The sequence below is a fragment of the Oncorhynchus mykiss genome, chromosome 11 (assembly GCF_057628025.1).
Source record: "Oncorhynchus mykiss isolate SJ-2025 chromosome 11, ASM5762802v1, whole genome shotgun sequence".
NCBI lineage: Eukaryota > Metazoa > Chordata > Actinopteri > Salmoniformes > Salmonidae > Oncorhynchus > Oncorhynchus mykiss.
The window spans coordinates 48,551,928-48,570,074 of NC_143032.1; the positions used below are offsets into that span (position 1 = coordinate 48,551,928).

At 45.5% G+C, this 18,147-nt stretch overlaps 2 protein-coding genes across 2 annotated transcripts in view; both read left to right on the top strand.

Annotated features, from left to right (window-relative positions):
• The window catches only part of LOC110535764 (protein FAM222A), an 81,843-nt gene extending 68,872 nt beyond the window's left edge, over positions 1 to 12,971 (top strand). Inside the window, exon 3 of the mRNA XM_036935559.2 lies at positions 9,508 to 12,971. Coding sequence (XP_036791454.1) covers positions 9,508 to 11,000 — 1,493 coding nt within the window. The 3' untranslated portion in view covers positions 11,001 to 12,971. The remainder of the gene's footprint in view (positions 1 to 9,507) is intronic.
• Positions 12,972 to 14,811: 1,840 nt separating this feature from the next.
• On the top strand, positions 14,812 to 17,895 carry LOC149979605 (uncharacterized). Its single transcript, XM_090190268.1, has one exon. It carries the CDS (start codon positions 15,469 to 15,471, stop codon positions 17,062 to 17,064), a length of 1,596 nt encoding a protein of 531 aa, XP_090046394.1. The 5' UTR covers positions 14,812 to 15,468; the 3' UTR covers positions 17,065 to 17,895.
• The last annotated feature ends 252 nt before the right edge of the window (positions 17,896 to 18,147 follow it).

Genomic DNA, 18,147 nt, shown 5'->3' on the forward strand with positions numbered 1-18,147 from the left:
AACAGAGGGGGGCGGAGAGGATGTCTGTCATAGGATCAGGGTCTATCTAGCCCTGGTCCAAACGATAGGCACGGGTCAAGGGTGTCCCTTCGCAACAATGCATTTTCATATCGTTCCATTCCCGAACGGCAATGCGTTTGAACAAGTCAAACTTTTTCCAAAGTAAGTGATTCAAGCATGAGGGATTCGAAGGCTGTTCTACACATGAATTATTAACTTGAATAGCTCCATAACAATGAGGTGGAAAGGGCAAAGCGTCGCTTGCTTGCTCCGTGGAGACAGGATAGATTGAATATGCAGCAGGATGGTGGAAGGGGAAAAAAAGTAGATTAGCATGGCTTGGCCTAAAAGCATTGTAATTTATAGGGACCTGTGGTTTTAAAAGGACACATGGGGGTGGGTGATGGGGCCCCGGACTGCAGCGGATAATGCCCTCTTTGGGCTTCGCTCGTGCTGACAGGTCATGCACATTTAACAGCAGCTTCTCTTCTCTGGAGAAAAAGTTCCCGGTGAACCTGGTGGATGTTGCACTGCTGCTGACCTAGTGTTTTCTTTCATCTCTCTCTCTCTCTCTCGCTCTTTCTCTCACTACGAATCAACTCCTGTTGGAATTGCCCTAACCCTGTTATCCTCACAGCCTCTGCTTATTTGGTCAAAGCTAATGCGTGTTATGTGCTCATCGTTCTGTGAAGACATCATTGCAAACCGCTCAACCACATGGTCTTTACAACCCTTTTTTCTCTTAAACTTAAATGGTATTTTCTTTGGCTTTGTTGCTGTAGAAAGAAAGAGGGGATGGATGAATGTGTATAAGTAAGCGCCACATTGCTGCCATTGGCTGAGAGTAAAGATTGAGAACATAGCAGATCTGATGTGTCGGTGTTACCCGTTGGTTTCACTACTAACTAGAAATGTCTCCAACCTGCTCATGATTTCAGAACATTTGGAGCTCTAATAAATGGGAGAAAGGAGGGAGAGGATTTCAGGCAGTTCTTTCCGGCTTATTCCTGTGAATATTCAATTAAGCCACTAATTAGAATGCAAAGCAGTTTTATGCTCCTCTGAATTTCATACTGCACTCTCTCTGCACAACCTCTGACTCCTCATCCCTGTCTGTCTCTCCTTTTCTGCCCTCCCTCCCTCCCTCCCTCCCTCCCTCCCTCCCTCCCTCCCTCCCTCCCTCCCTCCCTTACTTTCTCCTTTGCCCCCACCTCGCCTAACTCTACACTCTCCTGCTCAGTCCATCTGCCACTGCTTCTATTGATCAACACAATTTGACCCCTCACTTGGAAGAAGTGCACCAAATTTAATGGATTTTTTAGAGTCTGATCCCGTTCCCAAATCTCTCCTTATTGCTGTTTCGTACCCTTCCCTCCTCCAACCCCATACACAGAAAAATGTGTTCATCAAAATTCAGAGTACCGCTGGCTAATTAAAGGAGTGTTAATTGAGTGTTCAGGATTGAGCTACACACGAGCACACAAACCACCCACAAAGATGGCACAGGGGCACCCCAAGGATGATGTGCTTGGGGAGCTCCACGTCACTCAAAAGACAGAGGGGAGAACAGTTACATCCACCCCGTCTGCTTTGTTCTTTTAGTGTCTAAGCCCTGTCTAAGCCGGGGGAGGGGGGTACTATTAATTCTGGTATATGGAATTGTTTTAAGAAAGTCATACCAAGGATTGTTTTGCTATTTGATTTGGAATTTGAAGACCCCTTGAAGTTTGAAAAATATCGTAAAACATTTTTTTTTTTTTTTTTTTTTTTATTTCCGGGGGACTTAATGCCATTAGCCCATACAGACACATTGAATAACTGATTCACTACATGGAACAACAAATGGTCCCAAAAACATACCAAAAGGATGTTTTTTCCTTGGGACCCCTCTCAGATATAGGAGAGGCACTGTGTAGCTCAGTTGGTAGAGCATGGCGCTTGCAATGCCAGGGTTGTGGGTTTGATTCCTACATGGGACCACTTTGAAAATGAATGCACTCACTACTGTAAGTAGCTCTGGATAAAACAGTCTGCTAAACGACTAAAAGGTAAATATAAGAAATATTTATTTTGTTTATTTTTGATTTATTACATGTACATTTTTATTTATTACATGTATTTAACTCCATAACAGTCTATATACAGTATACAGTACCAGTCAAAAGGGGTTTTCTTTACTTGTACTATTTTCTACATTGTAGAATAATAGTGAAGACATCAAAACTATGAAATTACACATATGGAATCATGTAGCAACCAACATTTTTTAAACAAATCAAAATATTTTTAGATTGTTCAAAGTAGCCACTCTTTGCCTTGATGACAGCTTTGCACACTCTTGGCATTCTCCCAACCAGCTTCACCTGGAATGCTTTTCCAACAGTCTTGAAGGAATTCCCACATATGCTGAGCACTTGTTGGCTGCTTTTCCTTCACTCTACGGTCCACTTCATCTCAATTGGGGCCGTCATTGTAAATAAGAATGTGTTCTTAACTGACTTGCCTTGTTAAATAAAAAAAAATACAAACAATTTGGGCTGAGGTAGGGTTATTGTGGAGGCCAGGTCGTCTGATGCAGCACTTCATCACTCTCCTTGGTCTACCGACGGACACTTGTGGAGGTCGTAGAGTAAAAGGGAGAACACTAATTGTGTTTGTGAGAGTCATCTTTCCATAGAGGGATTTTGAGGATGTCTCATGGTCTAACAGACACTGCTCTAACTCTGTTACCTTTCACCGCAGATGCAGAAGTGCGACATAGGCGGATTTGGTGGATTGAGACTCATCCAATGCAAAAAAAACCCATATATTTCTGGCTTAAACTGACAGAGTATGGGGATTTTTTTTTTTATTATGCTAATAAACCTTAGGGGTTAAAGAGCTTCACGATTCTGTTGAGAAAGACCCTCTGCTGTTCAGTTCTCTTCAGTTCTGTCTTGCCATGCTATGGTGTATACACACAAACACATAGCCTCTCTCACTCGGGTGCGAGGCGCTAATGAGCCATGGCATTTCGAGATGTGCCTGCTCTGACACACAGGCATTGTGTGCCAGGCGCTGGGTGATTAAGGACGAAGGTCAGTCCGTTAATTGCCTCCCTGCCATCTCCTCTCCCTGGCGTGGGAGCCAAACCCAGCTCCCAGCTCTCACCACCACTAGCTGTACGGTGCTGGCTCTGCCACTTTTATCTTCACTGCTATAGTATATACGCAATTGAAACGTATGGTATGAGGATGACCTCACTATGAAGTCTGGGTTTGGATAGTGATATTGTAACATTACGCTATGAAGCCGTGCTTGTCTTTCCCGTTTTTTCTCTGTTCGGTGATGCCGTTTCAGATGTGCATGTGAGAGTGCCGGTCGTCACCTCATGCCTTGTTGTGGAAAATAAAAAGTGTCTTATTCCATCCCCAAGGGAAATAATTAATCCGTACAAGGCTGTCGTGTGTTGAAATGAAGCAAGTGTGAAGCATTTAGCCCAGGAGGCATTGCAGGCTGTCGCCTGCACAGGCACCTGTTGTCGTCCCTGCCCTACATTTCAGCAGAGCGCACAGAGCAGAGCATAACAACATGCTCCACTGATGCCACTGTGTTTGTGTGCGCATATGCACGTAGGTGCATGTGTGTGTACACGTGAGTGTGTGTACAGGAAACCCTAGCCCTGTGAAGAGGAGGTAGAGAAGCTCAGCGGAGGCAGTGGCGGGCACCTCGGTGGCTGTTTATCAGCCAGTAACATCTGTACGCTGTGATCTACTGTAGCTGGAGCCAATAAGTCCCGCTGCGCTGCAGAGCTGGCCTCAACACCGTTAGGCGCTCTCCTTTCACCTCCTCTATGCCCTTCGCTTACTTATCCTGCAAACCCACAGCTCCTCCTGGGAGAAGACGGATGAAGATCCCCTGGCCATGCACATCAAACAGCACGTCAAAGTGTGTGTGTGTGTCACATTTAATCAACTCTGCAACTAACAGAATAGTAGGCAACTAGAATCCGAAAGAGCACAGACGCTCATTTGCCTCCTCCTCCTCTTCCTCGGTGCCAGTAGGCTCTAATAACCGGAAGCCTTTGTGGGGCTGAGATGGGTTTTGTGGGACCTGTCAAGCCTCTAATCCCTGTGGCCTCTGAAGTGTGAAACCCTTTGATGCCAGGTCGCTCCCCAAAGGCTCTGCCTGTTGACAAACAACGGGCGAGCCAGGGAGAGATGGAAGGAGACTGAGGAGATCGGGAGGAGTGGAACTTTTGTCCGCAGCAGAAGGAGAGACAGCACAGTAGAGTCAGACATGGAAAATATGGACTCAGTCACTGACAAGGAATGGGAATTTGCCACCCTTGAATGAATTTTCTGGTTGTTTTGCAACGTTTTTTTAATTCACGTGGCAGTAATTAGGGGGAATGATGGGCATGTTGCAGGGGGGTGAGGAGGGGCACAGCCCCTTGATATGCCAAAGCAGAATATCGCTCCTCATTTAAACCATGTAATGATCAAATATGTTTATTTAAAAATGCAGCCAGCCCATTTGCATGTGGACCGGCGAATGCCGAGATTTTTTTTCTTTGGAGCACATTAAATAAGTCTTCTGTCAGTTTCCCCTGCCTGTGGGAACATCAAAGCGTGTTGCAATCAACGCTGTCACCAGGGAAGGTTAGGTTGGGAGAATTGTGCCCCAGTCAGGCAGCCTCAGTCCTGCTGCCCACTGATCTGGATCTCTATGTTCATGCCTGTAAGGTGTCCATATTAGGACATTCCTACATATGTACTGTGTCCTTCTAAGGACAGTCAAGCATTCCTTGGTTTCCGAGTCATATATGACCCTTTCAGCCCAACCCATTACAATGTGATCAGATTCATTTACAGCCATAAACATAACATTGTATTTTTTTTCAACCTTTTACTCCAGTGGGCTAAATAGTCTTAAACAAAAATCTACTTTGAAACTAAAGTATACACCTCACACTCATGGTTATGGGTTTAAAAACACCTGTACCATGTCAGATATACAGTTGAAACATATTATATTTAGAGTTTGCATCCCGATATTACACTTTATATACATATATCACAGAAGACTAAAATATAACAAAACCGTTTCACGTAGAAACACTGGATTTCCAGCATTTAAATTTGTTTAATTCATTATGAAAAATGTGAATAAAATTCCCCACTCAAGGGTGAGGGTGATTTGACTGCAGAAAAGGGATACTACATTGTCTCTCTTGTCTTATTTAGGACCAGTTGTGATGCTGGAGTCTGATCGTACTGTCATTGACTATTGAAAAGGTTGTGATGTGTAGACCTAATATATTTGCTTGAAGCATCAGTATGTTTTATTTACTTCAACAATCTCCCAGGTGGCATAGCGGTCTTAAGCACTGCATCTCAGTGCTAGAGGCGTCACTACAGACCCTGGTTTGATCTTGGGCTGTATCACAACCGGCCGTGATTGGGCATCCCATAGGGCGGCGCACTATTGGCCCAGTGTCGTCTGGGTTAGGGGAGGGTTTGGCTGTCATTGTAAAATAACCATTTGTTCTTACTTGACTTGCCTATTTAAATAAAGGTTAAATTAAAATAGTATTTTCTTGTCTTGTAGTTGGAGCATTCACAATTTCACAGACGCAAATACTATGCAAGCTCTAACTCCCAATTTATTTCCTTTATGATACGGATCTTGTAGATTTAATCATTTTCACAGTTGGAGGCCCATTGAATAGTATAAATGAACTTCTCATGCTATCAGTAATGGGAGCAGAAGAATAAGAGTTGGTGACTGCTTGGCTGTAAAGTATCTTTAAACTGAAATGGAGTGAGTCCCGCTCATACAGCTCTTTGCCTCGAAACTCCTCAGGTCACCACGACATTCGCTGACTGGCGCGTTTCTATTTTGTTTAGTCTTGGTGTTTTTTTTGTTCGCTTTTGCATAAAAATTCAAAAAGAGCAATTGCTAATACTGCAAGGAACACAAGCTACAGACATGGCTTTTATTAGTAATTTTCTGGATCAGAAATTAAACAAATGAAACTGACAGGATGTGAGAAGACACTTGTATATCTGGGAAATAAACATGTATGTCAATAATTATTCATATTCAGATAATGAGATATAATCTAGATAGCTAATTAGCTAGCTATAGCTAGACAGTGTATTGCCAAGTAATGTGCTGAGGCTGCCATTCAAACAGCTAAGACTAGCTGGCTAACTAGCTAGCTAAATGTTTTAGTTGTTAAGACTGGTTGTATGAAACAACACATGTATAATGAATGTTAGCCAGCTAGTTACCTAGCTAATAAACTTAGTTTACTTCTTGGGAAACAATATGTATGCTATCTAGCTAGCTACACTGGCTGCAGCCATTGCAGACAAAAAGCTAACTAGCTAACCAAAATGTGGCTAACTATCACATGAAAACAATGAAGCTATTTCTGATCAAATGTTACCATATGTAGATAGCTAGACCCTTTCTTACTAATTGTACTGTGAATTCAAGGTTAGCTAGCTAGTAAGCAAACATTAGCTAGCCCAAGTGTGGGTTAGCTAGCCAAAAACATCCATGATCATGATCTCTCCCAGGGAAATTGCTTTTAAAAGCATATACTCATACACAAACACTCTTACTACTTTGAGCTGGCCCTTAATAAAGATCACTGTAAACAGTAGTGTCGTTTCAAGTGATTTATTATAGTTAGATAGAAGGAGAACAGCATCTTGTCTTCTCATTCTGCAGCATAAATCTGCTCCGACCACCGACTGTCACAGTGCAGCACTAGTGAAAAATATAAACTACTTTGAAATCCCAGTAGCTAGCTACAGACAGACTATCAAGGTCATCTCTTGACAGATTAGCTTGATCAAATGTGAAATTGAGTTCTGATTGTGTTCTCAACAGTACAATATCGAGCATGTGATATGTTGAACATTTTCAAATTCTGGAATTTTCACAATGCCCTCAAATGACATCCTTTCCAAACATTCCAAAAGAGAATGTTGACAGGTAGTCATGCCTGTTTTAGTGTTAAGGTTTGGAAAAACAGGGAAACCTTTGCCTGTCAACTTTAAGTAGCCATGAAATTGCCTGAATATCATTTAAATCCAATCTCTGTACCCCACCCCCCAACACTGACAAATAATGGTGGGCTTTTAGAAAGGGACATTTTCCTGATTTGCCACCTCATCTCTGGGTCGATTAAGCTGTCGCTACCTGAGTAAAGGCCAATAATACTAGTCTGTGTGACCGAACTCAGACGTTGTGGGATTTCATTTGGGGTTTGGAATGGCTCCAAGTACTAGGTAGCGTACCACAACCACCATTTAGTTGTGAGTGACAGAGGATCTTGCTTATGATAGTGGAATTCTGGCACTAGGCAGGATATCTAGCTAGTGTTACAGCCATAGAAATACGTACGTACATATGACTGCATATTACTATGTGTTCTAGTGAATTCTGTGGACCCCAATACTGAAATTACAGAGAAATAAAAAACTATATAAGCCATATGCCAACTTTAATCTAAACTTTACAATTCAGAGATTTTAAAATTAAACATTTTGGAGTTACACTTTACTATGTTCATTCTTTATTGTTTTGGAGCAGCAGGGTTGAAACACATTGTATTAAACGTGACTTGCTATTCTCATTATTTAGCTCACCCTAAAACCAGGTTAAGAATTCCCTACAGATGGTTAATTGTGATTTTAGTTAGGGTTTCCATCGCCCCATCTCCAAGTAGTCCTGGGTCGAATCATTGAGGAAGGGTAAAACCCAGTAAGTGATACTACTTATAAATCTCAACTGTGCCACTGCAATTAAATATGCTTCTCTACCCCCTCCCCCTCCTCCCTCTCCTCATATCAAAGGCTAACCCAATTCGACGCTAAAGAGAGTCTGAATTAATTTCACAAAGCACTGATTTAACAGTGCCTAAGGTGCCAGCCTTCAACAGAATTAGTTTTTTTTTATTTTTAAAGATCCATTCGTCGTGGGATATACTTTCGGGGGGGGGGGGGTGAAAATGAGATGGAGGGGTCCTGGGGTCCAGCAACATTAAGGCAGTTATATACAATTTTAAAATATTACATGACATTACATTTCATAGCACTTCACAACACATTAAGTCTGTTCCCTCTAGCCGCTACTCTCTATCACATATCTACAATACAAAATCCACGTGTGTGTGTGTGTGTGTGTGTCGAGTGCGTGTCTTAGCATGTGAATGTGTGTCTGTGCCTGTGTGTATCTCTTTACAGTCCTCGCTGTACACCATAAGGTGTATTTTTAAATCTGATTCTACTGCTTGCACCAGTTACCTGATGCGTAGTAGAGTTCCATGTAGCCATTGCTCTATGTAGTACTCCAATAGTCTGTTTTGGATTTGGGGATTGTGAAGAGACCTTTGATGGCATGTCCTGTAGAGTATGCATGGGTGTCAGAGCTGTGTGCTAGTAGTTTAAACAGACAGCTCGGTGCATTCAGCATGTCAACACTTCTTACAAAAACAAGTAGTGATGAAGTCCATTCCTTCTCCACTTGGTACCACGAGAGATTGACATGCATATTATTAATGTTAGCTCTCTGTGTACATACATTGGTCAGCCGTGCTGCCCTGTTCTGAGCCAAAATGTAATTTTCCAAGGTCCCTCTTTGTTGCACCTGAACCCACGACTGAACAGTACGACAAAACTAGAGCCTGTAGGACCTGCCTTGTTGATAGTGTTATTAAAAATGCAGAGCAGCTCTTTATTATGGACAGACTTCTCCCCGTCTTAGCTACTGTTGTACCAATATGTTTTGACCATGAGAGTTTACAATCCAGGATTACTCCAAGCAGTTTAGTCACCTCAACTTGCTCAATTTCCACATTATTTATTACAAGATTTAGTTGAGGTTTAAGGTTTAGTGAATGATTTTTCCCAAGTACAATGCTTTTAGTTTTGGAAATATTTAAGATTAACTTACTCCTTGCCACCCATTCTGAAACTAACTGCAGTTCTATCTCAAGCGCAGCAGTGATTTCACTTGCTGTAGTAGCTGACTTGTATAGTGTTGAGTCATCCGCGTACCTAGACACACTGGCGTTATTCAAGGCCAGTGGCATTTCATTAGTAAAGATTTTAAAAAGTAAGGGGCCTAGACCACTGCCCTGGGGAATTCCTGATTCTACCTGGAGTATGTTGGAGAGGCTTCCATTAAAGAACACCCTCTGTATTCTGTTAGACAGGTAACTCTTTATCCACAATATAGTAAGAGGTTTAAAGCCATAACACATATGTTTTTCCATCAGCAGACTAAGATCGATAATGTCAAAAGCCGCACTGAAGTCTAACAAAACAGATCCCATAATATGTTTATCATCAATTTCTCTCAGCTAGTCATCAGTCATTTGTGTAAGTGTTGTGCTTGTTGAATGTCCTACCCTATAAGTGTGGTGACCTGTACGGACTTATTACTTTGTTCCGTGCTTAGCTCTGTCTCTTGTGCTCACTCCCATGTGTCTCTTGTCTATTTATCTTGCAGGTGACATGGTGGTTCCCATGCATTCTCCCCGCTACCCCAGCGTGGCTGAGCTGGATGCCTACGCCCAGAAGACGCAGAGCAGCCCACTCTCCATCAAGATCTTCCCCACCAACATCAGAGTGCCCCAGCACAAGCACCTTAACCGGACTGTGAACGGCTTTGACACCACAGGTAGCCAGCGCTACAGCCCCTACCCACACCTCCATACAGGCGGTTACACAGGCCTCCTGGCCATTGTCAAGGTCTCTTCCCCCTTCGCCCCCACTAAGGGCGTCCTCAAGAACTCGGAAGGCAGGCGAACTAAGCTTTCCCCAGCCCAAATAGCTGTCGCCCCGTACCCTCCCCCTAGCAGTAGTACTTTAGCCAATGGCCACTGCCGGATGGTGTACCACACTGGACCCTCGCAGCCCCCCGAGGCCCCTGGCCTCTCCCTCTCGGTGCCCCCTAACGTCACTGTGGCCGGCTCTGGGATCCCTGTGACAGGGGGACGAGGCCTGGTCCAGCTACCCCCACAGTCCAACCTCCCTTCCATCCAGAGCATCATCTATCAAATCAACCAACACTGCCAGGCCCAGGCTCTGCAGCAGGTGTGTCAGGGTGCAAACTCCTCCACCGCACCCTCTACCAACCCCAGCCCCTCCAAGCAGGGAGCGGGGGGTATCATGGGGGTATCCTCCTGCTCCTCGGGAGGCGGCTACGTGGGCGGCATGGCGCCCCAGCCTAACCTGGTGTACACAGGGGCAGGGCTGCCGCTGGCGGTGCACAGTGGCGAGACCATGAAGGCCGGGATGTACTCGGACAGCATGGACTACATCCTGTGGCAGAAACAGCAACAGCAGCAGCAGGCTGTGCTTCGCATGTATAGTGCGGGCAGCGGGGGAGGAGGGGCCATCAGTAAGTCCCCTGAAAGCTGTGGTGCCCCGGGGGGTGCAGGGATCATGGCTCAGGCGCAGGTGTCATCCTCCTCCTCCTCCAGACCCTACCACCTGACGGGGGGAAGTGGAGGGGGTGGGGGGTGCCTGGACAAGGTCAGCTCCTCCCCTCTGAACTGCATGGGGATGCATGGGAACTTCTCGGTGGGCCAGTACTTTGCCCCACCCTGGAACAGCGTGCTGGTCACCCCCGACAGTGACTGTTACAACCCGCACCAGGAGCTCCTGGGGACCACCACCCGAGGGCCAGCCACTGGGGGGCACAGGGAGATGGGCTACCCCCACCACCATCATCCCCACCATCACCACCACCATCACCACCACCACCCCGCAATAGACAGCGGGAGCGGGGGATGCCTGTGCTGCAGCTTGCCCAGTAAGAACCAGCTGTGCAACACATCGGTGCTGAGCAGCAGCCTGCAGTCTCTGGAGTACCTGATCAACGACGTCCACCCGCCCTGCATCAAAGAGCAGATGCTGGGCAAAGGCTACGAGACTGTGTCGGTGCCACGGCTGTTGGACCATCAGCACGCGCACATCCGCCTCCCAGTTTACAGATAGAGCGTGGGGGGATGAGGGCGAGAGCCAGGGGACAAGAATGAATGAATGATGCGAAATCTGGATCAAAAGCTGAGGGACAGAGAAGAAGACCTTGATTTCCTGGGGACATATAGGCCTGTTGAGACTGGCACGGCTTGAAGCAGCTCGGAGGCTCCAGGGAGGGAAGCGATGGTGTTAGAGTGGATCTTGTGTTGGGTGACGGGTTGGGGGGTTTCTCCCTCCCAGCCCAGACTGGTTATTTATCAGTCAGGGAGAAAAAGGGTTTTGGTGGTTTTGGGTGCCCTGACAGAAGATTCTCCAGATGTCCCATAGTGTGGTTTGCCAACAGGAATTTGGGGGTGATTTTATTTGTATTTGTTCCTTTCTTGTTTTATTGTTGATGTTGTTGTTTTGAGTCGATTCAACTTTTTTGGTGAGAATTCTAGCTTGATATGAAAGTGCATACAGCCACCTCTGTTGTTCCCCCATCCAAATACAAAGCAACTGGGGTGCTATAGTCACAAAGAAGGCCCCAAAGGGCCAAAGGGTAGGGCTGCTTTCTAGTCCCTAAAGAAATACATCATACTCGCACACATTTTCATACATACACATGCACACACTCAAAAACTCATACACAAATACAGACGTGTACACACAAATGTCACAATGTTGAATGAAAAATATGTGACAATATTAGTAATTATTGTTCTATAATTGATCCCATAAATTGCACTGCTTGGAGTTTAAAAACTTTGTTAACTTTGGAGTTTGGAATTGGGTAGTTTGGATATGATATATTTAAGAAACTTGAAAACTTGAACCTATTTTTGTTGTTTTCTATATTTGTAGGTATATTATATGCATAGGCTGCTATGGGGGAAAAGTGTCTCAAAATGCTTTTTTATTGTTTCTTGTTATTCCTCCTCAAGCTGACGTGCAGTTTCTGATGTCCTGGTACAAGGCATAGTCGCTGCTCTGGTTCTGTAACCTAGCCAGAGAGCTATCTTCTCTAAACAACACTGGAATCTACAGTACATCTTGAAAACACTTACTAAAAAGAAAATGTTGCAACAAAAAAAAAGTTTTTTTTTTTTTCCTCTATTGAAGATTGTTACTGTCTGATTGAGAGGTTTTCCAGCATGACCTCTTGTGTGTGGTTTAGTTATACATCTTTTAATATATTTATTTTAATATATTCCTTTTAATCCCTAGATTTGTTTTCCCTAAACTCCCCCCCCCCCCTACCCCACACAAAAAACAAACCCAGTTTAGGAATCTGAAAAATGAGGCTGAATCAGCTTTTTGCTATGGGAGGCTTTTGACTTCGTTCCGTTATACTGCTATTCCTGTCATGCCTCCCTTTTATAAGTATGGTAGAAGTGGGATATCCCTTTTCACTTCTGGGCACTATCATATAGGAGGAGTGAGAGCTGGGACCAAAAGGGAGTCTTGATGTGAAACAATCATGCCCTGTTCTCTCGGGTGATGTGAGATGAGACAAGGTACACTGCTTTTTCCTGGTCCGTTTCAGCCCATGGTTGAGACGCGTTGAGCCCGAGTCATTCGTTGACTTTAGGATTCAGAACATTTAAATATTTATGACTGTGAGTTTCCCTTGAATGTACTGCACTTAAATTACTGAAATGTCTAATGCCTTGGCTTGAGGGACTCGAGTGAAAATATTTTTTAAAAATTATAATAATTGATCAATGCAGCAGTCCTATGGTCCTAAATTAGCATTTCCTTGGTCAGTCAAATTTCACTGGTAAATTGAGTTTATTAACTGGAGAGAGCGCTGAGGCTTTGTCACGTGGAAATGCTGGCAACAGTGGATATTTATGAAGTGCAATTATTATGACTGTATTAACATTTTTCTCTGAGCTTACACCAAAAAAATGTAAACTACAGTTGTAAATACATTCCCAATGTACCACGTGCCCGACCCCCATACTTTTCTGTTTTGAGGTGTAAAATAAATCTTATTTAAGAATATATTCAGAAGCCACATCTTGGCTGTGAGGTCTGTCATTTATTTTTTTTATTTTTAATATTCCGCACAAGAAAAATTGATAGAGAAAAACATGGACTCAAGCCAAATATCTATGATTCTTGAGAGGGTCATATTTTTGGCAAGTCTCATCGTGGTGTGTATAGATCTGAGGTTTGTGTGTGGAATGTGTGTTAAAGTTGAACTGAAACCATTTAGGAAGCAAGGGTCCTTTTTAATAACCTTATACGATCAACAAGCATGTCCCAAAGGCTTCATAAATGTTTTTGTGATCACCGTGGAACCTCTTCCACAAAAACAAACCTTTATATAATGGATTGATCTTCTTTTAAATTTGCCACAATGTGTTCAAGTAGCCGCGTCCATACCATTGTTCATATAGGCCTACCGCTGAAAGAAAGTAGTTATCGACCTACAGTCTTTTCTATCCCAGGATTTGAAGATATTCCAACTCAATATCCTTAGCTTTAGTAGAGATGACTAACGGCAAAACTGAAACTTTCATCGTTTTGCACCTCAACGCATCAGCAAATGTGATTTGCATTTCCCCCTCAAGATAACCCTCTTTACCATGAGCCTTAAAGTGGCAATCAGCAGTTGAAACATTACCAAAGTGTTTTCCCCACCACTATTTCGGTAAAAAGCAGGGTGATGGGTCTGGAGAAATGTAATTACTCTCAAATTTAAAGACAGCTATGGATGCAAGGACTTACCATCCATGGTATCCAAATGATAGTTTAACCATGTTATGAGGCTGTACAGTGTTTGTTTACATTTACAATGTTTACAAACAATGGAGTATAAAGAGCTTATATTTTGTGTTCTGATGGGGTGTGACAGATAACTAAGCTCATGAGGCATATATAAGGGTGGGGTGGCGGGGTGGCCTAGTGGTTGTAGCATTGGACTAGTAACCGAAAGGTTGATAGTTCAAATCCCTGAGCTGACAAGGTACAAAGCTGTCATTCTGCCCCTGAACAGGCAGTTAACTCGCTGTCATTGAAAATAAGATTTTGTTTTTAACTGACTTAAATAAAGGTAAAATAAAAATAAAAAATAAGTTATACAGTGCTGGGAAAAAGTATTTGCTCCCTTTTATAGTTTTCTCTACTTTTGTGTATGTTTGATACTGAATATTATTAGATATTCACCCAAATCCTAATATTAGAGAAAGGGAACTCGAGTGAACAAATAACACAACCGTTTTCTTGTGGTGAAGGAGAGGCGGACCAAAATGCAGCGTGGTGGTTATTCATGTTCTTTAATAAAGGAACTATACATGAATAAACTAACAAAACAATAAATGTGCGAAAACCTAAACAGTCCTATCTGGTGCAAACACAGAGACAGGAACAATCACCCACAAACACACAGTGAAACCCAGGCTACCTAAGTATGATTCTCAATCAGAGACAAATAATGACACCTGCCTCTGATTGAGAACCATACTAGGCCGAAACAAAGAAATACCCAAATCATAGAAAAACAAACATAGACTGCCCACCACAACTCACGCCCTGACCATACTAAATAATGACAAAACAAAGGAAATAAAGGTCAGAACGTGACAACAACAATTACACACTTATTTCCTAAACAAAGTTATTCAACACCCTGTCACGCCCTGGCCGTAGAGAGGTTTTTATTCTCTATTTTGGTTAGGCCAGGGTGTGACTAGGGTGGGCATTCTAGTTTCTTTATTTCTATGTTTTCTGTTTCTATGTTTTGGCCAGGTATGGTTCTCAATCAGGGACGACTGTCTATCATTGTCTCTGATTGGGAATCATACTTAGGCAGCCTATTTTGCCACCTTAGTTGTGGGTAGTTGACTTTGTTAGTGGCCTGTATAGCTCTAGTAAGTGTCATGTTCGTTTTGTTGTTTCTTGTTTTGTTGGCGACATTATTATAAAAATAAATGTACGCTCCCCACGCTGCACCTTGGTCCGGTCATTTCCCTGACGACGTTCGTGACAGAACTACCCACCACAAACGGACCAAGCGGAGTGGCCGGGAGGAGCAGCTTTTTCTGGAGGAATGGACATGGGAGGACATCCTGAATGGGAAAGGATCCTGGACGTGGGAGGAGATCCTGGCGGGAAAGGATCACCTGCCGTGGGAGCAGGTGGAAGCAGCGAGGAAGGCGGAGGCAGCGAGGAAAAAGGGCCCAGGGTTACACAGGGTCACAGCTGACACGAAAGACCTGGGGGCCACTCCAAATATTTTTTTTGGGGGGGGGCACACGGGGAGTGTGGCAGAGTCAGGACTCAGACCTGAGCCAACTCCTCGTGCTTACCGTAAGGAGCGTGATACTGGTCAGGCACCGTGTTATGCGGTGGAGCGCACGGTGTCTCCAGTGCGCATTCACAGCCTGGTGCGCTACATTCCAACTCCCCGCATTGGACGGGCTAGAGTGGGCATCCAGCCAGGACGGATAGTGCTGGCTCAGCGCGCCTGGCCTCCAGTGCGTCTCTTCGGCCCAGGATGTCCTGCGCCGGCTCTGTGCACTGTGTCTCCGGTGCGTCTGCACAGCCGAGTGCGTCCTGTGTCAGCGCCCCGCATTTACCGGTGAAAGGTAACCATCCAGCCAGGATGGGTTGTGCAAGCTCTACACTCGAGTCCTCCAGTGCGCCTCCACGGCCCAGTGTATCTGGTGCATACTCCAAGAACCAAGCCTCCAGTATGTCTCCTGGTAAGCCCTGTGGCAGCTCCACGCACCAGGCTGCCTATACGTCTCCTCACTCCAGTGATGATCCATGGCACGAAGCCTCCGCTGTTGATCCATGGCACGACGCCTCCACTGTTGATCCATGGCACGACGCCTCCACTGTTGATCCATGGCACGACGCCTCCACTGTTGATCCATGGCACGACGCCTCCACTGTTGATCCATGGCACGACGCCTCCACTGTTGATCCATGGCACGACGCCTCCACTGTTGATCCATGGCACGACGCCTCCACTGATGATCCATGGCACGACGCCTCCACTGATGATCCATGGCCCGAAGCCTCCACTGATGATCCATGGCACGACGCCTCCACTGATGATCCATGGCCCGAAGCCTCCACTGATGATCCATGGCCCGAAGCCTCCACTGATGATCCATGGCCCGAAGCCTCCACTGATGATCCATGGCCCGAAGCCTCCGCTGTTGATCCATGGCACGACGCCTCCACTGATGATCCATGGCACAAAGCCTCCAGTGATGATCCATGGCACGACGCCTCCACTGATGATCCATGGCCCGAAGCCTCCACTGATGATCCATGGCCCGAAGCCTCCACTGTTGATCCATGGCACGACGCCTCCACTGATGATCCATGGCCCGAAGCCTCCACTGATGATCCATGGCCCGAAGCCTCCACTGATGATCCATGGCCCGAAGCCTCCACTGATGATCCATGGCCCGAAGCCTCCGCTGTTGATCCATGGCACGACGCCTCCACTGATGATCCATGGCACGAAGCCTCCAGTGATGATCCATGGCACGAAGCCTCCAGTGATGATCCATGGCACGAAGCCTCCAGTGATGATCCATGGCACGAAGCCTCCAGTGATGATCCATGGCACGAAGCCTCCAGTGATGATCCATGGCACGAAGCCTCCAGTGATGATCCATGGCACGAAGCCTCCAGTGATGATCCATGGCACGAAGCCTCCAGTGATGATCCATGGCACGAAGCCTCCAGTGATGATCCATGGCGCGAAGCCTCCAGTGATGATCCATGGCACGAAGCCTCCAGTGATGATCCATGGCACGAAGCCTACAGTGATGATCCATGGCACGAAGCATCCAGCGACGATCCATGGCACGAAGCCTACAGTGATGATCCATGGCACGAAGCATCCAGCGACGGTCCCCAGTCTGGGGCCTGCGGCGACGGTCCCCAGTCTGGGGCCTGCGGCGACGGTCCCCAGTCTGGGGCCTGCGGCGACGGTCCCCAGTCTGGGGCCTGCGGCGACGGTCCCCAGTCCAGAGGCGCCACCAAAGTGGGTGGAGCCAGAGGTGGAGTGGGGTCTGCGTCCCGCACCGGAGCCGCCACCGAAGTAGATGCCCACCCGGACCCTCCCCTATAGAGTCACTGGAGCAGCCACCGAAGTAGATGCCCACCCGCACCTTTCGGGGGGGGACTGTCACGCCCTGGCCATAGAGAGGCTTTTATTCTCTATTTTGGTTAGGCCAGGGTGTAACTAGGGTGGGCATTCTAGTTTCTTTATTTCTATGTTTTGGCCGGGTATGGTTCTCAATCAGGGACAGCTGTCTATCGTTGTCTCTGATTGGGAATAATACTTAGGCAGACTTTGTTAGTGGCCTGTATAGCCCTTGTAAGCTTCACGTTCGTTTTGTTGTTTCTTGATTTTGTTGGCGACATTCATAATAAAAAGAAATGTATGCTCACCAGTCTGCACCTTGCTCCGGTCATTTCCCTGACGACGTTTGTGACACACCCAATGCCCCTGTGTGAAAAAGTAATTGCCCCCTTGCACTTAAAAACTAGCTGTGCCACCTTTAGCTGCAATGACTCCAACCAAACACTTCCTGTAGTTGTTGATTAGTCTCTCACGTCACTGTGGCCCACTCTTCCATGCAGAAGTACTTTAACTCAGGAGCATTTGTGGGTTTTCAAGCATGAATTGCTCGTTTCAAGTCCTGCCACATCTCAATTGGGATTAGGCCTGGACATTGACTAGGCCATTCAAAAACTTCACATATGCTGCTTTTTAAACATTTTCATGTAAACTTGATTGTGTGTTTTGGATCATTGTCTTGCTGCATGACCCATCTGCGCGTTAGCTTCAGCTCACAGACAGATGGCCGGACATTCTCCTGTAGAATTCTCTATCAGAGCAGAATTCATGGTTTCTTCTGTTAAGGCAAGTCTTCCAGGTCCTGAGACAGCAAAGCATCCCCAAACAATCACACTACCACCACCGTGCTTCACCGTTGGTATAACGTTCTTATTGTGGAAGGCAGTGTATGGTTTTCACCAAGCATAATGGGACCCATGTCATCCATAGAAGGAACCATGAATTATGCTCTGTATCAGAGAATTCTACAGGAGAAAGTCAGGCCATCCGTCTGTAAGCTGAAGCTGAAGTGCAGTTGGGTCATGCAGCAAGACAATGATCCACAACACACATGAAAATGGCTAAAAAAAA